General features: G+C 40.9%; 1 protein-coding gene and 1 long non-coding RNA gene across 3 annotated transcripts in view; one reads left to right on the forward strand and one right to left on the reverse strand.

Annotated features, from left to right (window-relative positions):
• LOC131908361 (uncharacterized) overlaps nt 1-14,923 on the reverse strand; it is a 59,514-nt gene extending 44,591 nt beyond the window's left edge. Inside the window, exons 1-2 of the long non-coding RNA XR_009378571.1 lie at nt 14,703-14,923; nt 10,220-10,310 (exon numbers count right to left, since the gene is read on the reverse strand). This is a non-coding gene — a long non-coding RNA (uncharacterized LOC131908361). The remainder of the gene's footprint in view (nt 1-10,219; nt 10,311-14,702) is intronic.
• A 52-nt stretch (nt 14,924-14,975) lies between these two features.
• The window catches only part of Pum3 (pumilio RNA binding family member 3), a 34,368-nt gene continuing 24,816 nt past the window's right edge, over nt 14,976-24,527 (forward strand). Inside the window, exons 1-7 of one of the 2 annotated variants that reach the window (XM_059259400.1) lie at nt 14,976-15,193; nt 18,187-18,278; nt 19,491-19,709; nt 21,882-22,017; nt 22,588-22,663; nt 23,315-23,408; nt 23,647-23,713. In XM_059259400.1, the coding sequence (XP_059115383.1) occupies nt 15,045-15,193; nt 18,187-18,278; nt 19,491-19,709; nt 21,882-22,017; nt 22,588-22,663; nt 23,315-23,408; nt 23,647-23,713 (833 nt within the window). In that variant the 5' untranslated portion in view covers nt 14,976-15,044. Of the gene's footprint in view, nt 15,194-15,748; nt 16,002-18,186; nt 18,279-19,490; nt 19,710-21,881; nt 22,018-22,587; nt 22,664-23,314; nt 23,409-23,646; nt 23,714-24,527 lie in introns of those variants that run through there. The other variant, XM_059259408.1, reaches the window with a different exon arrangement.

A 24,527-nucleotide genomic window follows, 5' to 3' on the forward strand; every position in this document is an offset into this window, starting at 1 on the left:
TTGCGCCTTTCCTGGGACTCACTTGATAGTCCAGGCTGGCCTCGAACTCACAGAGATCCGCCTGGCTCTGCCTCCCGAGTGCTGAGACTAAAGGCATGCGCCACCACCGCCTGGCTCTTATATCTTAAATTAACCCACTTCTATACATCTACACCTTGCCACATGGCTTGTGGCTTACCGGTATCTTACATCATGCTTCTCCTCGTGGTGGCTGGCAGAGTCTCCTAACTCAGCCTTCTTCCCCCCAGCATTCTCCTCTCCTTGTCCCACCTACACTATCCTTCCTACCTGGCTACTGGCCAATCAGCGTTTTATTTATCAATCAATCATAGCAACGTATATTCACAGCATACAAGACATCCCACAGCACGTAGGAACAGTTATTTTTTTAAAAAAAATGTAGACTCTTCAGGTGTGGCAACACACAACCTTTAATCCCAGCACTCAGGAAGCTGAGGCAGGCAGATCTCTGAGAATTGGAGGCCAGCCTGATCTACATGGTAATTTCCAGGCTATCCAAGGCCACATAGTGAGACCCTGTCTCAAAATAACTACAACAAATGTGAAGACCAAGACTATCCCCCACCCACTGTGAACTTCTGACACAGCCTGAGGTCGATGCCTAAGCATCTGACAGTTTTAAATTACTACATGATTATGAGGCACAGTCAGGTCTTAGAGATAACTAGTTCTGAAACTGAGTTACCAAAGACTTCTGTGCTGTTTGTCTCTCATACTTCTCATAAGAGATGGGACAGCAGGTTTCTGTCCCCATTTTACAGGATTCCTGAGAGGATTACCGACCTGGTCATCCAGTAAGTCTCAGAGCTGGGACTTAAATCTGTCTTTTGACTCAAATTCCAGGCTCTTTCTCACCCAAGTATAGCAGAAGCCATCTGTAAATAACACTGTATATCCATGCATAACCATCTCCACTTCTTCTGCATATTTAGACTGCATTTCTTTTTCTGTCTTGCCTCAGTAGATTACTAAACTTGGGAACAGCCCCCAGGCTGCATTATCCACTCAGGACCTAGCATATTCTGGGCTCTGCACAAGTTAGTTTTTGAATGAATGAATAAATGAATGAAGCCGTTGTTCCCACTGTTCTCCAAAAATTCCTGTCCTGTTTTAATGGCTGTACTGTCTGGTGAAAGCTACCTCAAAGGTTTGTAATTAGGGCTGGTGAGATGGTTTGGTGGATTAAAGGTGCTTGCTGCCATAGTGTGTGTGCATTCACACACACACATGCACACACACACACACACACACACACACACACAATTAAAAAGTATAATTTTGTTTAAGGCAGAGTGGTAGTTTAACACCAAGAACAATTGAGCTCATACCTGGACTAAGGTGCTACCGTCCTTTCCTTCCCCCCAAACACTTATGTAGCTGGAAATGTCACTGAGTGTTGGGATAAAAAGCGATAAATAAAACTCTTTCTGCTTAGAAGTCTACAAACTTCAGACTGTCATAAAGAGGTCTCGTTAGAACAACTTGCTTTCCCAGGCAGCCTGCAAATCTAAGTAGACAAAGGAGGGAAGAATAATCATGCATTAACTTAAATTAAGCATTTAATTAAAGTTATTTTTCCCTCCAGATGGACCTGATGACTTCTCCAAACTGGAAATGCCCGGCACCCACCAGCCAACAGGTATTCTCTAGGTTCTTTCTCTGGCTGAAGACTGCAGGCTGTATACCAGATTGTTTTCAACCTTGGCAACATCAATGTTTAAGTTTATAGCATTTTTCTGTGGATGGGGGTTTGTCCTATGCACTGTAGGGATTTAGAGGTGTCCCTGCCCTCCACCAAGACCCACCAACAGCTTAATCAAAGCTTTCTCAAAGCCTGTGCCCAGAACTCGACACAATCCCGTCTGAGGCTTTTGCTTAGCCTATGTCTTCCTTTCTCTTCCACAGGCTCTTCCCAGTATCACCTCTCTGTCCTTTACTTCCACTTGCTGCACTACATGGGCCAACACAACAGGCGTCAAAGTGGTTCTGGGACATTGGCAGTAGTATGGAGTTCTGAGAGCAGCTTATCACTTAACAAGGAAGACCACAATCCAGATTGAATACGGGATACACACAGTCCAAAGCACAACATGGCTGCTGAGTTGCTAAGCAAGTCACTATCAGTGGGCTAGGGCATCCGATGAAAATACTCTTGCCAGTGCAATCAGTGGTTTGGACATTTGAAAGTTTTCAGTTATGTGTTTTGTCCATGTACTGTAATACTTGACAGAAACCACCTAAGAGAAGAGATGTGTGTACTGACTGCCAGTTTATGGGGATGCAGTCCATGTGGTAGCTAATCTTGGTTGACAGTTGGACTACATCTGGAAACAACTAAAATGCAAGCTGTTGTGCACTCCTATGAGGGATTTTCTTAGGTTATTTGAGGCAAAAAGACACACCCTAAATCTGGGCCATGCCTTCTGGTGCAGCCCCACTGGAAAGGACACAGAAGAAGGAAGCTTTGGTTTTTTGCCTGCTTGCCTTCACTCTTCGATGGCAAGTTTATCTATCCTGTTGCTGAGGCATCCCTTCACTGGGATTAGAACCTATGTCTTTGGGGTTCCAACTTAGATTGAAGATCAGCAGTCAGGAATCATTGAGAGCCAAGCTGGAAATAATGGTGACCTATAACCCTCAAGGCCAGATTCTCAGCAACCTCCCTCTCTCAGCTGGGTCCCAAATCCTCAAGGTTCCACAGTCTCCTTAAACATATCCACTAGCTGGTGACCAACTGTTAAAACACATGACCCTGTGGGCACATCTCCTAGTTAAACCCTGACAAGGGATTCTGTGCTTTCAAGGACAGTGGAGTTGGATGATTTCCTGCAAATGAGTAATGAGGATCTAGGTGCGTTTTAACAATAAAGACCTCATAGGAAGGCCAGCAGCACTTTTGGTAGTTTGCAAATAGGCACCTAACTCCTGTAGGCAAAGGGACAAGTTGAGGAGAAGATACACTGAAAAGTCAGGAATCTCAAGACTCTCAAAAGTGTTCAGCCACCATGGTCTGTTACAGTGAGGTCGGTATTCTGGCTGAAAAAACTTGAGACTCTGAAATGTGAGATGGGGATATGAAAAGATACTTCAGTAGCAGTTCTGAGCACCCTAGCCAAAAAGTAGATGCAGGAAGACATACAAAGTGTCTTCTTATAAGACAACCTCCATCTTCCCTCCCCAGGCAACAGCTGCCTCATTGCCTCTCCTGGCCATCAGACCAGTAACTAAGATTAAATCTCAGCAGCATGCTGGGACTGATGCTGGAGATTATCCTGGAGCAGACTTTCAGGAATTTCCCAGCACACACAGTCTACCACTGAGGAATGCTGAGAGAGTAGATTACACGGATACTGGACCAAAGCGCTAAACGGGAAAAGTGAACATGTAAAGACATACTTAGGGTCATTTTCTCAAGGCATGGTTATTAGAACCTTGGTATTATCTCCAAAGGTCAGGTAGAAGACATTGTTAAATGCCTTTCCAAATGTCTTGGTAGCAGATGGTAAAAGATAATGAAAACAGTTGGGAAATACAATGAGAAACAGTTCAAATTCCCCGGAATGAATAGCATTCATTTCTAGTTTTGTACCAGGGCTATGTTAGCTCGCCCACCCTCTGTCTTAATATAGTCCAAAGAGATCTGGGCCATCTGGACACCACATAGAATGTCACGTCAAACCATTACATCAATAAAACAAAGGAATGGCTGGAATTCTAGAGACCTTGATTGGAAACAAGTACCACAAGGTATGCAGCAAGCCCTACAAAGATTTCAGGATGGGCCACTTCTGTACACTTCTAATAATCATATGAGAATGGACATGAAGAAGTAACATTTTTGCATGCTGAGACACATCCACAAAGGAAGAGTCACTGAACGGTCACTTTAGCCAGTTGTCACTAGTCAGTCTTTAGCAGTGGGTATGAGGGCTGTGTGAATGGAGTAACTATAGTGGAAGATGGGATCTAGATACAGGACTACAGCATAAATATTCACTTAACCAAGACCAATCTACCTGCTACATCCAGTGACCAAAAACCAGATAGGACACATGATATGGCATTGTTTCCCAAAGAAACCAGTCAGTCACTTGGTGACAAGTTAATGACATTAGGTTCTACTCATTCTGAAGGGAACCACAGGTTCCTCCTCATAGGATCCAAGTCCTATTTCAATTATGGGTTTCCCTATTTCCCATTCACAGAGCCTCTAACATCCGTAACATCAGTATCTATCAGCCTACGAAACACCTGATCCTTGGATGCAAAATTCTACCTCACAGGAGATGTACATCAGAGCAAAGCAGGAGCGGGGTAGGTACCACCCAGAGACAGACAGCCTAACAGAGCATTATGATGGCCGATCAAAGACATAGCTGAGGCACTGGCTGAGAGGTAAAAGTCTGCAAAAATGAAATGTCATCCTCCAGAATGCAGAACAAGTTGTATACCCCTAAAGGTAATACATGTGTCTAGGAACCATGGGATAGCAGTATGAATGGAGTCAATCATTTTCAATGACCTTCTGGAAAAAAATTGCACTTCCTGTCTCAAATTATGGGCTCTTCAAGGTGAAAAATCCACTTCCCCAACCCAACAGGGACACACTTGCCAGGGGATAGGGGAAGAGTCCATTGAATTATGGGTGGCACCTAGACATTTTGGACTGGTTGTATCCAGGACCAACAGGTGAGAAGAGGATAGCTGTCATGGCCAGAACAATTAACTCTGATCAGTAGAAGTTAGGGCTGTGTTGTGGGATATTTGGATCACACTCTGATGCTCCCGAAACTGACAATAAAGTTTACTTTGAAGCAGAGGGTGGAGCTAGCTACTAGCTGACTAAAATTAGCCATAGAAGTTTTAGAGGACTGAGGACATTTAGAGAGATACAGGAAGTAGTACTGGGGCTTAGAAAGATTGTTGGCCTTTATTGATTGAAGAAGTAGAGAGAGAGAAAGAGGAGGCCACTGGTCGAATCTCACTGCTTCTCTGATCATTCAGGTTCTTTCCCCAATATCTGACTCCAGAGTTTTTATTAATAAAGAATAATTAGGTAAACTGCTTCAAAGCTGCTTCTATACAATAGAGATAAGAAGGAGAAGATGAAGAGCCCAGGAGACCCACTTAGATGCCTTTAGGGTTCTTTAGCCCCTGGTGTAACTGTACACACGTATCTTTAATGCACACAAAGCTTTAGAAAACTGTGATGACAAACAGCACCGATGACTGTGTAAGACCACATTAGCATCTTGTTAGTAGAGAAGGGTAAGATGAGTTCCAATGGGAAGTGGAAAAGGAAGCCCTTGAGCCCCTGTTGCAGCCCCTAGGAGATGACGCTTTGTCCCACAGATCTCTTTCTTCTAACTTTTCTTTGGGAGGACAGAGTTTTAGGGACATTGGAGGGGCTTCCTCTCCAGCATATAGAGATAGATTACATGAAGGCTGGATTCTTGTCACCATGGGAGGGAACTGTTCCAAGCTCTTCTCAAGGAAGAAGAAGCATATGCTGAGAGGTACTATGACTTCAGAAGCCATCACAGTATGAATGCTACAGCTATGTTCTTCCTAGCTCCTATTAGCAGTGGCTTAGTGGAGCACCACACCAGACCCCAGACATTCCTACCCTAAGGGCCTTCTTTCACAGTAAATCTCTACTCTGGACCTCCTTCCCTGTTGCCTAGCCAAGACTTTCTCAGAGCTTTTACTATTTGAAGGCTTCTTACACAGCCACCTCCTTTTGCCTCTCCCTTCACAGCTATTGGGTCTAACTCTCTCCTCCACTGATCCGATTCTCCTACTCACCCTGTTTCATGGGTTTTTCTCACAATAAGTCTCTTGGCCCTTTAATTCTAACTTGGCATCTGCATCCTGGTGACAGAGTGAGTTAATTTTTCCTTCTGTTCTAAAAAGAAGAAGGGTTAGGTCATTGTTAAAGGTCCAAATTAAATTGTCTATCATTTTTAAAAGGTAAAATTGTAATAATTAGAAAATTATTTGTTGGTGCTGAGATGTCTTGCCTTCACGGTTAAGAGCTCTTGCTTTTTTTCTAGAGGACCTGAGTTTATTAACCAGCTCACAACTGCCTGTAACTCCAGCTCCCAGAGACCAGGTGCCCCATTCTGGACTCCTAGGTGGCATCCACACACAGAAACAAACACACAGGCAAAAATAAATCTTTAAAAAGGAAAAAAGGTATTTGTTCTTCTTTGAAAGCACAGTTTCTTCTTTGCTCCCTTAATAAATACATGCTTAGTCATTGTGTCTTTATTGCTCATAGGTTAAAGAAATCATAAGGTAAAACTAGTCAGTGCTTCGTAAAGAAAATAGCTTTCATTGAGCGCAAAGGCAAAGTTAAAAGTGTACACTACAAAGCTCCCCATCGTCTTCCTTCTGGTTAAGAAGACAGAACTGCCGTATGTGGTTTAGGTGCAAAATCATAGAGCAGTGCACATGTGCTCTGTGTAAGTGATTGACTGTAGGCTTTAAGTGGTGCTAATTTTTATTTTCCTATCACATGCTGATGTGACATTCACTAAAGGTGGCACTTAGTACAATGATCAGATCAACTTTTACCCTGGGCACATAGTTTTTCTACCACTTCAAAGCATGTAACAAAAAAAAAAAGAAAGAAAGAAAGAAAGAAAGAAAGAAAGAAAGAAAGAAAGAAAGAAAAAAAAGAGACAAGGTTAACTTTCTGTTTACTGGAAGACAAGCAGAACATAATGAATAGTTAGTGTTTAGACTGTAGTAGTTCACATTTTAATAAATTTATGGTATGGAAAAACAAAGTCCCTTATTCTGAAGCAGTTCTTTTTTTTTTCCTAAAGCAAAACCCAATGATGATGGCTCTGTTTGCTTTGTCCTTCTAATAAATCCTGAAAACAAAACCAACTTTGCTAAATTTTCATTTAAGCTTTACATCAACATGCCCTTTATCTCTGCTTATACAACTGAGAAACAGAAAACCCAAATTAGTTTAAAAACAAAAAACAAAAAACAAGCTAATTAGAATTCTAAAGAACTTAGGAGAAGGGAGATGTGTGGGAGATCACACCTGACATGCCTTATTCTTATGGGGGGAAGAAGAGAGAAAATTTTATAAATCATGCTGAATTGAAAAAGAAAAAGAGAAGACACATTTCCAGACAGATTTTGAAGCATACAGTTCAAATTTAGACTTCTCAGTGTCTTGTAGTGTTTAGCCATTATAAGAGACCTCAGTGAATGAGAAAGACACTGTGTATCCAAGATAATTCTACTTAGAGAAACAAGTGTATTATACATTTAATTCTTATCTCTGTTGACTTCAATAAAAGTGAAGACCAAGACATTGTAAGGTTTAATTAGAAAATCAAATCAACAATTTGAAGCGCATTCTTGAAACAAGTACCTCTTGATTTAGCTGCACATTAGGGCGACCTGGGGAGCTTCCACAGTCTCTCCACCTAGCTCCACTCAAGATCAATTAAATGAGAATTACTGACATTCTTAACTCTACAGGTGATTCTGGTGTGCGTCCAAGATTGATACAGATTTCCTTGGATACTAAAGTTTTTTTTTAAGCTTTAAACTATATTCATGTAAGCTACAAACTGAATATCTACAGCTCCACAGAATACCAAATGACCTTTAATTTTGTCAGAGAATTTCAAAAAATGATATTTAAAGAATGATAACTGGCTAATGTTATATCTGGTGGTTAGCCTTCTAGTCCCAGAAGTGGCTGTGCAGCCTAGTTTTGAGCCCTGATTTAAAAAGCATCCTTGCTGGGTCCTTTCCTTCTGGGATGGGAACTGAGCCTATGGGGCGGGGTGAGCCTCACCCCTTCGTGTGTTCCCCTGGCCCAGGATTATGCTATACCTTCTGGACAGAGAGGACATCTGGCCACCAGAAAGCAGCAGGCATGAGCATAAATAAAGGCTAACTATGTTGTCTATCACCACACAGAAGTTGACTTAAATGTCAGTGCTCTTAACTGCAATAGCTACAGCAGTGACTAACTTTTGAGATAGAACCTCACCTAACTACAGATTAAACTTTTATCACATAGCATCAAAAACTTCTACAAATATGGACATGTACATTGAGATCATTAGACAGTTATTGCTAGTTACTGGGTTAGAAACAAAATTATAGGATGTTGGGTTGGGGATTTAGTTCAGTGGTAGAGCGCTTTCCTAGCAAGCGCAAAGCCCTGAGTTCGATCCTCAGCTCAAAAAAAAATTATAGGATGTAATTCTTTAGTATTATTCTGTAAAAATGAAAAATACTTTCTTATTCCAAACAAACAAAACTCCTACATGAATCCACATTGACAGCATAGGAGACTCAATTTTAAAATACATCACTAATAATTTGGCTCTGGTGTATAACAAATTTTTATTCTCCTTAGTGAAGAGGCCAACGGGTAGTAGGGAATTGGTGTGCATATGTAAGCAGTTACTTGAATGTATCTTCCAAAAGATGGGATGCTGCTGTCTCTGGAATTGAAGATACAAATATTCCCAGATTGTGTGGTATAATAGGCTTTTTTGGATGGCCAGTGCCCAAATCATGACACAGAGACTTATTAATTATGAAATCTTGGCCTTGGCTTAGGCTTGTTTCTAACTAGCTTTTATGACTTAAATTAACCCATTTTTATTCATCTATGTGTTGCCCATGTGACTCATGGCTTTTACCTGTCATCCTACATGTCCTGCTTCTTCTGCCTCCAGCTGGTGACTCCTTTCTTCTTCCCCAAGACCTCTCTGTTCCAAGAAGTTCTACCTAATTACCTCTTTCTGCCTAGATATTGGCCATTTAGCTCTTTATCAAATCTATCACAGTAACACATCTTCACACAGTATAAAGGAATAGTCCACAACATTTCACCCTTTTGTCTAAATAAAAAGGAAAGGTTTTAATTCTAATATAATAAAACTATAAACAATAGAAACAATTATCAGGTTAGAATTACATTCACAATGTCCAGTCCATTTGTATTTGGCAAATTTAGAGAAAATACTCCATTATCTATCCTCTCTTGATGAGTCTAACCTTTTGTACCTAATTTACTTTCTATCCTAAATTGTATTACCAACCCCAAACTAATTTTTTTATCTCAAAACATTTTTAGATAAATAACTTAAACTTTTATATCTCTCAACCTTATATACTTTACACCTCTTTTGTGAGTTTTTTTCTTAATTTGGTAACAAGAAAAACTGCAACTGTAACTATTTAGTCCTCACCTCCACTAGAGATACAAGAAGGACATATTACCTGAGTAAACAAGAAGTGCAGAGCAAACAAATTCCAAAACTATAGAAATGACAGAGACATTTGGCTGCATGGACAGTCACCCAATGTTCCTCTGCATTGTTGGGGCATCCATCTTTGGCCTATGGGCCTAAAATATCTGAAAGACTTCTGTGAAGCAGGAATTTTTGAAGGACTGTCCCACCTTGTATTGACAAAGTTCAGCACTTACTTTTTTGTGTGTCCTGCTTGTCTAGTTTGCATACTGCCAGTAGTTGAGGCAAGGGCATTTTTTTTTGCCAAAATGGCTAGCTTTTGCCACAAAGAAAGCAAACTCCACATGGAGGCTTCTTGATACCCATCATCCTTTTTTTAAGTAAACTGGTGCTGCCAAGAGCAGATGTGTCTCCCTGTCATAAAAAGCCTTATATTATTAAAACATTAAAATGCCATATTCTGTAGGTCTTTGAAGTGTTTGAAGACCATCTATCTATTTAAAATACATCTCTGTTTGACCTTGAAAACATACCTAACATGATTGTAAGTTTGACTGTTATAAATGACTAACTATTAACCTGTATTTCTTTATTATCCTAAATAGCTTTCAAGAACTAAAACTTTACATTATATTTTTAAATGAGCTGCAAAGGTACAATATCTCAAACAAGAGTAGAAACATATATAACAAAAGTAACCTTAAATTTGTATCAATATATAAAAATCCATACCAATGTAAAATATTTGAAACTAGTGGTTGTTCAAAAGTAAACTCAACAATATACCCTTTTATCCCATCATTTCTATACTATATTCCTTTTTTCCCTTCAGAAAGAAATCTCAGAATCTAATCTGTTTTAATTTTTTCCTGACTGTGACCAATAATAACTTGTAACAAACCCCCTAAACGAAGACAAACATTATAATCCATCAAATGACCAAAAATCATCCACCCTACCTCTTGGGAATATGGGTGTCATGTTCTATAGACTGCTTCTTGTTTTCTAGGGATGATGGCATCTTTGGGGAACCAGCATCTTTGGGGGACCCTGAGAAAATAAGGATAATGGTCAAGTTCTGGGAGAGCTAACCATAACATTTGTTGTCCAGACTCTGTGCAATGGGATAGTGCAAGGCTTCTTTGCAGTCCTGGCTAGAATAGTCTGTGAGGCTGAGCCATCTAGCAACTTTGAAGTTGTTCTGGATGTAGAACTTTGAGGAAACTGCAGCAGAGGCACTCTGAGACACTGGATCACCTGGGCCACTCATTTTCACTGGTGTCTGGTCCCCTTACTTTGAAAACACACAAACTTTATGCATTAACATAAATATGGACTGTGTGTTGCACACAAGCCAGCCAAAGATGATTGTTTTGTTTTATGTTTGGGCAGGTAAAATATGTCGCCTGTCTTGTAGGGTTTTTTTTAGGTTTATTTTTTCATGTCTATAGTTAAGATTTTCAGGGAGTGTACCCCAATCAAATCTGATCTTTATTAACCTGGAAGGAGTCCACAGCCTTTAGTTTCCTGTGGAAACAAAACCAGAACCTTTCCCCCAACAATATATTTTCTGACTTCCATTTTAAAATTAAGACATCCTTAAAATATTAGGTTGGTTTAATTTAGCAGTTTCCATAATCCAATGTCTCTCAGAAGCTATTGTTTTTTTGTACATTAGCATTTTAAAACTCAAAGTCAAAAAAGTACCATACAAGATCCAGATACCTTGTGTATTTCCCATCTTTGCATGGTTTATTTTTTATATTACTTTACTCTCTCTTTAAAGACAGTATTATTTTTAAACTATATTTATTTTTCTATGACTGTCGATATCCATTTTCTTTTCTTTTTTCAGCATCTAAGCACATTTTTAAGCATACTATATCTGTTTAGAGGTTTTTTTCAGTCTGGACCTGACTTTGCCAAGCACCTGCAGCCATCTCTAACCAGGTGAGACAAATCTTAAACTGCAATGTCAGCCTCAGCTCTGCTCAGCTTGGCTGGCCAGTAGCTGCTGCACCTCTGTACACCAAGCACCCGCCCACCTGAGAGACTGCAGAACTAGAAAGCCCTACCTGGCTCTTGGTCCAGAACTTTTCTTAGATTTCTCAGGCCCTCTGTTTGGATATTCTAACCCCCACTTTGGATGCCATATGTAGATGGATTTTTCTTTGGGCTGCCAGCTCACAAAAAAAATGGCACAGGGACTTACTATTATGAAAGCTTGGCCTATAGCTTAGGCTTGTTTCCAACTAGCTCTTATAACTTAATTGACCCATTTCTATTCATCTACATGCTGCCATCTGGCTCGTGGCTTTTACCTCTTCTCCTCTATGTCTTGCTCCCTCTCCATCTGGCTGGCGACACCTTTCTTCTTCCCCAAGACCTCTCTGTCCCCAGAAGTCCCACCTAATGTCTTCATGCCTAGCTACTGGCCATTCAGCTCTTCATTAAACCAATCAGACTGACACATCTTCACACAGTGTAAAGGACTATTCCACAACAGTATGATGGAGTGTATTCTGTAGTTCCTTTTCTCCTGGGGAGCGTTTACTTGTCAGGGCTTTCTAAGTGTCTGGTATCTTCACCAGTGTCTGCTCAATAGACAGTGCAAACCAGGCTCCTGCAGGCTTTGAATTCTTGTTCCTTATTTTTCTTTCTTCATTATTTATCAAAGAATTAATGGAAGCTGGGTGTGGTGGCATAAACCTTTATTCTCAGCACTTAGGAGGCAGAGGCAGGTGGATTTCTGTGAGTTTTAGTTCAGCCTGTTCTACAAAGTGAGTTCCAAAACAGCTAGGACAGTTACACAGAGAAACCCTGTCTCAAAAAAAAAAAAAAAAAAAAGAAAAGAAAAAAGAAAAAAGAAAGAAAGAAAAGAGAAAAGAAAGAAGGAAAAGAAAAAAAGAATTAATGGAGTTCAGTTAATTAAAGCAGTTCACAGGCAGTCATATTGAATTTGGAATCCAGAAATTGAGAACATGGCTAGTACATCCCCTTCCTTCACTGAATGAAAAAAAGTCACCTTCAAAATTCCCTTTTAATTCCTTCCTTAAGTTAGCATACAAAGTAATTGGTTTCATTGTGAAATTTATATATATATATATATATATATATATATATATATATATATATATATATATATATATATACTTTGTTTTTATTTGCCCCCTCAATGTTTTCCTCATGCCACCTCCCCTTCTCTTTCTTGTGGAATAATCTTTTTGTACACTGTGAATATGTGTCACTCTGATTGGTTTAATAAAAAGCTGAATGACCAATAGCTAGGCAGGATTTTCGGGGCAGAGAGGATGCTGGGAAGAAGGGTAGAGTCATGAGGAAACACCAGAAACACAGAGGAAGCGGCATGGGCTTTACAAAATAAAGGTAACTGAACCAAGTGAAAGAATGTAGATTAAAAGATATGGGTAAATTTAAGTTATAGGAACTAGTTAGAAACAAGCCTAAGCTATTGGCCAAGCTTTTGTAATTAATAATAAGTCTCCATGTCATTATTTGGGAGCTGGCTGGTGAGACAGAAAAATCTGCCTATACTTTCTGGTCTCTTTCCTCTCAAATATCATTTCTATCCGCTTTCATGTCACAAATATCCCATCATTTTCTTTTGTTCCCCTCTCCCTTCAAATCTCTGCACTTTCTAGTCTCATGCCCTACACACACTTGGGGAGGATGTGTTTGTCACAACAAAGACAGATGAGTATTTATGAAATCTGTGTGCTGAGCAGTGGGATGGGGACCTAACAATGTAAGTATGGCTTCTAGCCCAGAGAACTGTACTATCTTATATATTATGCTTCTCAAGTTGAATGTCTCAAAGGGCAAGAAACTGAGTGAGTTGGAAGATAAGAAATTCTTAAGGTCAGTGTCTTAGTCACCATTGTATTGTTGTGAAGAGACACCATGACCATGGTAACTCTTATAAAAGCATTCAACTGGGGGCTTACAAAATGGGGAGCTATAAAAGGGGAGGTGGAAAAGTTGTAATTCAGAAAGCAAGCAGGCTGAGTGAGGGTCTGTGAGCAACTAACTGCCTTGGGGGAGAAACTTCTCGGACATTCATAAATGCATGCTTCATTGAGGAGACAATTATGCCTCCGTCTTAGCATGCCTTTAGGTTTATCATATATTTTGTAACATTTCCAGAACAGATAGCTTTCTGAGGTGCATTTTTCTGGCCAGATGTTTGACAGGCCCATTTGGATTAACTCTAGAGGGTCTAATACATTTTTTTTTGTAATTTTATCTTTTGATCAGTTTAGAATATATATCTCCACTCAGCACCAGAGGTATGACTCAGGTCCCATTCTTTTAGTCAGAAAATCTTCGACTGAATATTTTTTTTTAATTAAAGTAAAAAAAATTAATGAATTAGTCAGGTCTTAAGGGGTCTCCTCTTGGCCACACCCCAGGGGCAGGTCATAGGCAGGTGTGGTAGTTACTTGCTGCCACACTAGGGGCAGTGTTTCAAGGTCAAAGCTGGAACAGCTACCCACTACAAATTAGTCATACTTTACCAGGATATTTATAGCCTTTCCTTGATGTGCCACAATAATACCCTGCTACTCTATCCCTTTTGCATGGCATTTATGGAATTTATTTTCATAAGCCTCTTGTAACTGTATAACATGGTATTGTGAATATTGAGGGGCAGTTGGGATACATCCTTCTCCTCTCACGTGGTAATTCCAAGGATCACTGTGGTACTTTCCACTTTGTTAACATAGGTGTTATTAGACACAGGAGGCAGGGGCCACAGGGGATTATGGTCTCCAAAGTTTTTCGAGCTATTGAACAAAACGACAAGCGTTCTTACAACAAACATAAAAATACAGAAAAAAGGAAGGCCGAGGTAGAGACCTGCCTGAGTCAGGTAACCTATGCCAAGGATCACCTGGAGCACCAGATGCTGCAGACACATGGGAAGTTTGTTCATTCCTTGGGGCTTCAAAGGGGGCCCCGCCCGACCAACACCTGTATTTCAGAACTGTTAGGCAATAAGGTTCTGTTGTTTAGCATCATCAAGTTTGTTTGGTTTTCTTTTAACGTGTATGATTATTTTGCCTCCGTGTACAAGTACACCACGTGTGTGCGGTGCTCCAGGAGGCCAGAAGAGGCTGTGAGAACCCCTGGAACTGGATTTACAGTGAGCCACCACGTAGGTGCTGGGAATCGAACCTAGGTCCTCTCCAAGAGAAAACAGCTGAGCCACCTCTGAAGCTCCCACGACCAAGTTTATTACCTAAATTGCTTCCCCGGTAAAACTGAATAATACCTTACATATATACCCTGAAGTGGAAAGTGGAGAAAATGTATGCCCAAGAATGGGCCGACGTTAGAAACGCCAAACATTTATGGAGAGTTTTTCACAATCGCTTACTGCGCTCCGCTCTAAAAACTTGGGATGATTTCCGAGGTACTTACTAATTTGCCCAGAGATTCAAAGCTAAGAGTGTGGAATATGGAAAACGTGAGTGTTGGTGAACAAGATGACAACTGAACCGACGCCGGTACAGCTTTTCTCCTCCAGGCTAGACTGGATACGAAAATGTACACACGCTGACAGGCGAGCTATCCGAACGCCGAGACAGAGGGAAGGGTTAACGGGGCGGTCCTCGCGAGAACCTGCGTCTTTCCCAGACGCTGCCGGCTCCAACGTCACTTTCCGGCGCCACTGACTCGGCTTCCACCGGACGGATCCCTTCAAGGGCCAAAACCCGCGCTGTCCAACATAGGAGGTGTGGCGAGGGTGGACCAATTGAAACTATGGACTTCGCGTTCCCCCCTAAGCTCCACCCCTTGACCCCGAGCATCATGGCGGAAGAATACAATCAGAGGACTGGGGCGGGGCCAGATGCGGAAGCGGAAGCGGCGGAAGGTGGCGGAACTCTGCGATCTCCTGCCCCACGTGTGCGGTGAGTGCTGCGGAGAGGGCGTTGCAGGCGGTGCGGGGCACGCTTTCGCTGGCCGCTCCGGAGCGGGGAGAGTTTTCGGGGCCGTGGACGAGCGGGCGTCTTCAGATCGGCCACCAGGGCCGCTCTCCCGGCCGCGTTTATGGCTCGGAGTTGGGGGATTGGCGGGAGCCTAGCGAGGGCAGAGGGGTTAAGAAGCCCTCTGTTACATTCCTTAGTGCAGAGCTAGGGGATCTAGCTTCGCTTTCAAACCCCTGCCGGTGCGGGTCACGGTCAGCCTGCCCATCCTGTGACAGACCTTGTGCCTAGGAGCATTGCAGGGAAAACTGAAGAAGTGATCCGTAAACCGAGACCTAAAGCATGATGGGAGGCAGGAATATTTTAAGCAGGGGCTCTGGGTTAAGTCCCGGAGGTCTGAGTTAGGAGTACCGCAGACAAGATAAAAGGGAAGGGTAAAAGTTTGGAGTACATGGTGTCGAGTTTTTGTATTCTTGTGTAACGGGAAGCATTGTTCTTTGTGTTCCTATGTGTGTAAAACGTTGAAGGGTTATTAAAAAAAAGCGGGAAGCGGCTCGTGACAGGCCTTGATTCTCTTAAAGAAAAAAAATGTGCTTAATTTGCAAGTTCGGTAAGGAGAATTTTGATGGGTTTGTACTGAGTATTGGTAGTGGAGATAAAGTATTTTTTAAGAGGATTACAGGATAACTTACTGTTAGGTTCAAGATGACTGACACACAAAGAAGTAAATATCAGATGCAATGCTCAGGTTCTCTCTTTGAACAGTGAAGTACATGATACCCCGTTGGCTACGGTGAGAATGGGCAGGGAGAGAAAGATGGGCTGTCGTTGGGGTAGTTTGCAGTGGGAATGCAGAGAATTACGTTTCAGACATCAAGCAGAAGGGGCCAGCTATATGCATAGTCAAAAGTGTTGAGTACACAGCTGTGAAGGTTTAGGAAGTAAAACCTAATTTGCTTGTCTTTGCGTTTGGGTTAGCCATAATTAATTTGATAGTGAAGAAACTTGGCAAATACTGCTTTAAGTGATCAAGGTTAACTTAAAATCATGACTGCTACAATCCTTTGGTGCTGTGAGAACAGTACTTCTTTGCTAACACACACCGGCCCAAGCATAAACTCAGTCTAATGATGAAAATCTTAATCCCAAATGGGACATAACCTGCAAAATAGAGAGGAGACATGGTGACTAAATTAACTGTATCTTGGAATAGGAAAAGGACATGAATGGGAAAGTTGATATCAAAACATACCCTGTTATACTAGTGTTAATTTCTTAGTTTTGTTACAGTGTCATACGTTAACAATAGGGAAGCTAGGTAAAAAGATACAGGCTCTATATCTTTTTAACTCTTCTGTAAAACACATTGTTTTAAAATAAAATATGCAGACTTCATATGTAAATAACGGTATGGTTAGAAACCTATATATGAAGGCCAGTGGCACAATTGGTTAGCGTGTGGTACTTTAATGAAACCTACATGCAGACATGCAAGTGTGACAATATCTTGCCAAGTGATAAAATGACTGTGCAATTTAAAATGCCCAGTAGGAAACTGAGTGGTTCCAATGCTGAAATTACAGATACATATCACTATATTTTTATGCAGTTCTAGGCATTGAACCCAGGGCATGTTCCAGTGTTTCCTGGAGAAAGTGGTCAACTACATTTGGAAAGTTGTATGTTTCAGTCTTTGTTTTTCAATGGGTAGTTCATAGTAGCAAATTAAGGACTTAGAAAATCTTCCCTTACTTGCTGACTATTGCTGTGTAATTTACTGTGTCTCAAATACATATTAACCTGGAATCCTGCCTTTTTTTTTCTTCCCAAGACATTTCAGTGTCCTGAGGAATTAATCATGCTTAGTTTTGTTTTGATTTTTGAAACAGTATCTTACTGTGTATCCCAGACTGGCCTCCAGTTTATGTTACCAGAGTGTCTTTGAACTCACAGTGATCCTTCTGCCTCAGTCTCTCAGATCTAGGATTACAGGTGTGTGTCAACACATCCAGCAAGAAATTAATTCATGAATAGAAGTTTCTAATCTGGAAACATTGTCTAGGAATTCCTGCAAGTGACTCTTAAGGTCATTTAGAAATGGATGAGCATGAAACTTTTCGAAATGTAGACATGAGCTTAGTAGAGTTTGCCTTTGTATCTGTATGTGTTCTGCTTCTTGCAAAGCTTGTAGGTTGGTAAGGGGTATCTGTTACTTTGCCTGTGCTCAGTGAAGGTCACTGAACGCAACAGGTGACATGTTAGGCAGATCCCTCTCACTTAAATATTAAGTAGTTCATTGTGGCTTGGAGGTCAGCAAGGCATCTGGCTGCCTCTAAAACAGTTGGCCAATAACATTCATTTTAGCTTTTTTGGGTTTTCTTTCTTTAAATTGTAACATGTGCTAAATGCATCCTATTGCTTTTTAAGGTAGATGCCCAAGAAATCAAATGGTAACATCACTGTTACTCATCACTGGTTTTTTTTGGGGGGGGGGTTGTTTGTTTGTTTTGTTTTGTTTTTTGTTTTTGTTTTTTTGAGACAGGGCTTCTCTGTGTAGTTTTGGTGCCTGTCCTGTATCTCGCTCTGTAGACCTGGCTGGCCTCGAACTCAGAGATCCCCCTGGCTCTTCCTCCTGAGTGCTGGGATTAAAGGCGTGTGCTACCACCACCCGGCATCACTGTTTATTCTTAATAGTGGTCTATATTTAGTCAGTGCTGTTGCTCAAGTGTTGCCTCCGGGTGTGTCACACACTAGGCAGGGTGTGCGCATGTCCTGAGTTCTTGTTTGTGTTGGTATCTTTTTCACCCTCCGTTTTAATGTCTTAGAGGTAGTTTTGTACTTGGTGGACTTGAGAGCCCCCGGGCTGGATGCTTTATACTGCATCTGAGCTCAAGGACTGTATGTTGCTCCGACTGTTTCATGACTCTTAGTGGATAGCAATTCGGTGATTCTTCATGGTTTTGGCTTTTGTTTTCCAGAATTGCTATGATGGAAGTCAAAGAGAAGAAAAAATTCACAGGAAAGAGTCCAAAAACAGCACAAGGAAAGACTAGATTTCATAAAAACAGTGGTAAGAGAGCCTTGCCCACGTGCACTTCCCATGTGCTGGTTACTTTGAAGATATATCTGAAGGGGACGAGGTTTGTAGTGGGTGTCACGCTCTTCATGGGCTAGGATTACAGTAAACATGGTGGAAAGAAGTCACCACTGTCCACAAGCTAACCTGTTCCTCGTGGAATTTCGGCTTTTAAGAATTGCCAGAATAATTGAGGAATGCTTTATTTATAAAAGATCCTTTTGCCGGGCGGTGGTGGCGCACACCTTTAATCCCAGCACTCGGGAGGCAGAGCCAGGCGGATCTCTGAGTTCGAGGCCAGCCTGGTCTAGAGTGAGATCCAGGACAGGCACCAAAACTACCTGTCTCGAAAAACCAAAAAAAAAAAAAAAAAATCCTTTATGTCAGCAATTTATGTGGCCTTATTGTATTCACATTCAGTTACTGTACAATTCATTTTAATGCTTGATGAGTTGGACCTGGCTAGTACACTCAGCTTTTGCCTTCTGAATTTCAGATGGTGATGTCTCTATTATTCCATCAGGTGTCAGTATTGCAGAGTAGAAAAATCCAGACCTATATAGATAACTGTGTCCTAAGCAGTCTTATGCTTTCCCTTGTAATGGTCTTAAGGCATAGCTATTATTATTGTCATCCTATTTGTTAGATATGTATAAGCTTTTTGACTAAAAATTTTAGCCAAAAGGTTTATTATAGGCTTTAAGATTTTTCTCAAAATTAGACTTTTTCAGAAATCCATTTTAATTCATTTTTATGATATGCTTTCTTAACTTCAGTAACTGTTCATTTCGCTCTTAAACTCTTATTGAACCATTGAGATTTTAATATAAATATTGATGGTAGTGCCAATAAGACAAAATGGAAAGGTACGTAATATTTTGTGTCTAGCATATGCTTAAAACTGCAGAAATATGCCATGCTAGCATAGTGGTTGTTTCTAAGAGGTAAATTATAGTTTATTATTAATTCCTCTAGCTTTCCAGGGTTTACATGGCTAACCTATACAATTTTATGATCAGGAAGTTTTCTCTTAACTTTGGTTTGATTATTTAAATCCTAATTTATTCAAAGGGTTAATGGATATTTGTGAGTAAGGCTGTTGGTTGCACTGAAAAGTGTGTAGTTCTCTGCAGCATATAGTTGAGTAGATACCAGAGATTTTGGCTCAGAGTCAGTGAACTAATAAGTATTCTTTGTTGTCACTAGAGTCTAGTTCTTCAAAAACATTCCCAAGGAAAGTTGTTAAGGAAGGTGGGCCTCGAGTTGCATCTAAGAACTTTGAGAAAGGTGCCACAAAACCTGGCAAAAAGGGTGTGAAGCAGTTCAAGAACAAGCCACCAGGGGGCAAAGGACCGAAGGACAAATTCCAGACGCCAAATAAATTCAACAAGAAGAGGAAATTCCAGCCAGATAGTAAAAGTGATGGTAAGCATGGCTCTTAGAGTCATTGCAGAAGCCTTCCTGGGCCAAGGTGGGCCTGGACCATGGTGCACAGGTCCTCTGCTGTGTCAGAGACTGCCTGTCCTTGCTCCTAGACGGGCAGCATTTCAGAGTAGAAGGAAGGAAGCACAGAAGGGTTTAAGTAAATAACAGCGTGTTTCTAGTCAGAATTTCTTGTTCTGAGATGGTGAGATAGATCAGCAGTTAAGAGCACATGCTCTTGCAGAGGACCCGAGTTCGATTCCTAGTGCCTACATGGTGCCCACCACCATCTGTAACTCCAGTTCAGGGTGTTCAGTGTCCTCTTATGACCTCCTCAGCTCCAAGCTTACGTGTGGTACACACACATGCATGCAAGCAAAACACTCTTAAAATGAATCTAAAAATGAAGTGTTTTTAAACTTTCTCATGCTTAGAGATCTTTATTTCTTTAGCCAAAGAATTAAGCTAAATTGTGTCTTTTGTAGGAAACTCAAAACATTCCTTTCGGAAGGCCAAACTGAATTTATTTGTTCACTCATTCATCAGATATTTGCCCTTTTTTCACTTTTTTTTTTTTTTTAAGACATTGTCTTGCTGTGTAGCACTGGGTGGCCTGAACCTCACCATGAGTTCACAGATCCACCTGCATGCACTGTCATGTCCCGCTACCTTTTTTAATCATTGTGTTGGGAGATAGGTAGTTTTAAAATCAGTAACAGTACAGGGCCAACCTAATCATAAAAGCTGGCCTTAAAGACACAGTGCGCTCCAGCTAAAATGTCAGCTGTGCAGAATTAAGAGATTTGTAGACTCTGCTCTCATGGGGCTTAGACCAGGCTAATGTGATCAACTCGTTAGATGGTTCACATTCAGTAGTAGTTCTGGATAGATTTAGCCATTTAATTCCTTCAGGACAAATTGCTCCCTGATGAGAATTGTTCCTTGGGCTTCTGTTTGTCATTGAAATGAATTGCCAGTCTCTTTATCACGATATCCATGGAGTCACTTCTCACCAGCATTTGCTCAGTTGTGCAGCGTGGCACCGTGGTGCCTTGTCCCTTGTTGGCTTCAAGCAGCAGCTTCTCCATACTGACCCCACATTCTCCCCTGCCCCACTGTGAAGTCCTGGGTTATTTCCCTAACATGGAGTGTAGTCTTACGTGGCTCCCTGCCTGCCGCCTGGATTACTGTGTGCACATTTTCTATCCAGCCCTCCAGCCTGCTCCTTGTTCTTCAGTTTGCCTGTGGGTTGCTTGCTGGAGGAGGGACAGCATGCTTGAGACGGGAGAGGAGAACGGGGAGGGGGAGAGAATGCCATTATTTCTCAGTGTGTCTGCAAGACCTTTCTCCACTCCGGTGCATGTCTTTTTTCTCTGCTTCTAGGTTTTTTTCTTCCTCTCCCCAAGCCCAGTGTTTGTTCCAGTAGTTGCTTTTCCTCCTCTTGTTGCTTGTGTGGTAGTTTTAATGGAGAATGCAGAGACTGGAACAATGTTAAATATAAATGCTAAGACTCAAAACAGAGAAGCAAGGGGGCAAGAAGGAAATACTTGATATTTATACCTAGGTTTTAGTATGACTCAGTTGACTTTTTTATTGTTTTGGTTCTTGTAATGAGTGAATTTTATAATCAGAGATATTTAGAAATAACTAAATTCCAAAGGATTTGGAAGGAGATACTTATGTAAATAATACTCTAGTAAAATATTCATTTCATTTATCACATTGATTGGTTTTATTGTTTAATTGATCACATAACTTAATTTCAAAGGTACAGGATCTGTAAAAGCTTGCTATATATTGTCATGAGTGGAAGGCAACTATAAGTTGTCCCTGGATTTGTATCTTGTTTCTACTACTGGGTGGCCTTGGATGAATGACTTAATGTGTGATACATAGCAAAAGGGGGTGATCAACGTCATACCCACCTCACACTAAGAATTAAATAACGCTTGACAGCTCTCAGAAGAGTGGCATTTTACCTTGGATTTTGTTTTATTTTTGATGTTTGGATTGACCCTCATCCATGCAGGTGCTCTACCACTGAGCTTCACTGCCAGCTTATATTTTCCCCTTGTAACTTAGAGAATGAGCGTTGGTCCTGGTGATTGCCCTCTGTTCTAAATTCGTATTCGTGTACAGTGTTCGGAATGTTAAATGCATTGAATTTAATTCTAGAATCAGCAGCCAAGAAACCCAAATGGGACGACTTCAAAAAGCAGAAGAAGGAGCTGAAGCAGAGCAGGCAGCTCAGTGATAGGACCGACTATGACATCGTGGTTCGGGCAAAGCACATTTGGGAGAGCTTGAGAAGGTACTGGCACTTAACACTGTCGTTATTAGTCTGTCCAAGACAAGGGCAACACAGAGGTTTGCCCTGCACAGACAGATGTCCTAAACATCAAAGACAGCACCTGGATTCTTTGATGCACGCTCAGAGTCCCCTGTCACAGCAGCAGAGTGGGTTTCTGCCGAGTGCAGAAATGTGTGAAATCATTAGAATAGTGCCAGATAGCTTTATGGAAATGACGGGAGGCAAATGGATTTGATATCTATCCTGAAAGATTTCTCAGAAAATGAAGGACAATTTCTTATCAGCTAGGTTTTGAGATGTTTAAGTATTTGCTATCTTAGATTGTTTTATTATTTTTCTTTGCTTCTGAAGTTCTGGCTGTTAAGATTTAGATTGATGCATAAAATTATACCCTGTGAGATGAGTTTCTGCCTCTGAGAAAATGACTTTTGTCTGACTGCTTCAGAATAATAATTTTAATGTCAGAGGTTTGCTGCCTTCAAAGGAAGAACCACACTGAAATGGCAAACATATATCGCATGCTGTTTGGTTTTCATGTCTAAAATAACTTCACGTGCACTTCCTCTGCAGAAAAGACTGCGATAAAGAAAAAAGAGTGAAGCTGATGAGTGATTTGCAGAAGTTGATTCAAGGGAAAATTAAAACTGTGAGTAGAATGTGCTCACTCTTCTAATTTAAAAAGAAAATGCGAGTTTCTTTGTTCTTAGGAAGTGTGTTCTTTGTATGTAGTTATGGTTATCAATGCAGCGACACTTCAGGATTGGTATCCTGTGTTGGTACCTGTTAACTTTCGAGAACATGGAACCACAGTTCATGTAATCTTTATGGAGGTAGTTTTAAATACAATTTTTTTATTTTTTATGGTTTTGATTTTTTGTTTTTTGGTTTTTTTTTTTTTTTTGGTTTTTTTTTGTTTTTTGGTTTTTTCTTCGAGACAGGGTTTCTCTGTAGTTTTGGTGCCTCTCCTGGATCTCACTCCTGTAGACCAGGCTGGCCTTGAACTCACAGAGATCCTCCTGGCTCTGCCTCCCAAGTGCTGGGATTAAAGGCGTGCACAACCACTGCCTGGCTTGTGGGGGTAGTTTTAATTAGGAATGGAATTTGAAAGGTGGTAGACTTTTCTGTCTCTTGCATTTATTTCAGCTATGAAACGTGATAGGAAGCAAAGCCAAACAATGGTGTACCACATAATTGACCTATTTCTGTCTCCAGCAGGCTAGTGCAGTGTAAGCTGAAAAAAGTGCAAATTGTGTAACTAGTAGAAACCTGGTGGTTCAGGCGTTTTGTTTTCCTGCAGATTGCCTTTGCCCACGACTCAACACGTGTGATCCAATGCTTCATTCAGTATGGGAATGAAGAGCAGAGGAGGCAGGCCTTTGAAGAACTGCAAGGTATGGCTAATGTGCAATGTTTTTATCACTTGTGAGATAGTCACTTGTTTTCTCTTGGAATGCTGAAGAATGTCCTAGAGAGCAGTTCTGTGTTTTCTGCAAGACTGTTTCGTTACTGTTTCTTTGCGTGGGACTAGAGTGAGCTGTGTTCCAGAATCATGTGTGGGTTTCTTTCTTCTCTCTGTTTCTGGAGAACTGAAGTAAGGATGTCAGGTCATTGGATGTTTTGTTTTCCCAGGTGACCTGGTTGAACTAAGTAAAGCCAAATATTCGAGGAATATTGTCAAGAAATTTCTCATGTATGGGTAAGTTGTTATAAAGTGTATTTTCCCCCCTTGGCTTTTGGTTTTATAGATTCATCTTTGCTCAAATGCTACTTTAAAATCTCTGGTCTTAGTAATTGCCTCCAGACACTTGTGGTCTTCCTAAGGTACAACACCGTAAAACAATGACTAAAATTGACTGAAATCATGATGCTCCCTTCTCCATTGTTATGGACTTATTTTTATATATTTAAGTTAAAGAACAAAACATTGGAATAATTAACTCCAGTTACTAGTATTTAGAGGGTAGGAAATTGAGGAGCAGATGAACAGACACTGAAGTAGGTCATTGTGTTAACCCATGTCAGGGTGGGATGATTTTTCTAATGATATGCTGTTGGTACTTATCCACACCAGCCTTTCGGGTATGAGAATGTACCAGAATATGATAGCAGAAAATATAAGTGATATGCAATTGGTAACATTTTTCCTAACCAGTCCTGGCTATTATTAGCTGCTCAAATGCTTTAGAATAAATCTTTATTTTATTTCCATTTGTCTCCTTGACTCTGTCCTTCTCTGACTTTCCTTGTGGTCTGGTTGGAGGAGCTAATGAAGGCACTTTCTGTGTGCTGCTCACTGTTCTTGATGCATCTTAGTTCATCTAGTTCTCACAGCAGCTGTTTCTATTTTGTGAATGAAGAGGCTGAGGCACAGAGGAGTTAAAGACCATAGGGCTGGGCTGTAGCTTAGTGATAGAGCATTTGCCTTGCATGCATAAGGTCCTAGGTTCAATCCCAGTACTGCCAATGATAAATTAAGGAAGAACCTGGTTGGTCTTTGAGCTGGTTAGCGG

Source organism: Peromyscus eremicus, chromosome 1, assembly GCF_949786415.1.
Source record: "Peromyscus eremicus chromosome 1, PerEre_H2_v1, whole genome shotgun sequence".
Lineage (NCBI taxonomy): Eukaryota > Metazoa > Chordata > Mammalia > Rodentia > Cricetidae > Peromyscus > Peromyscus eremicus.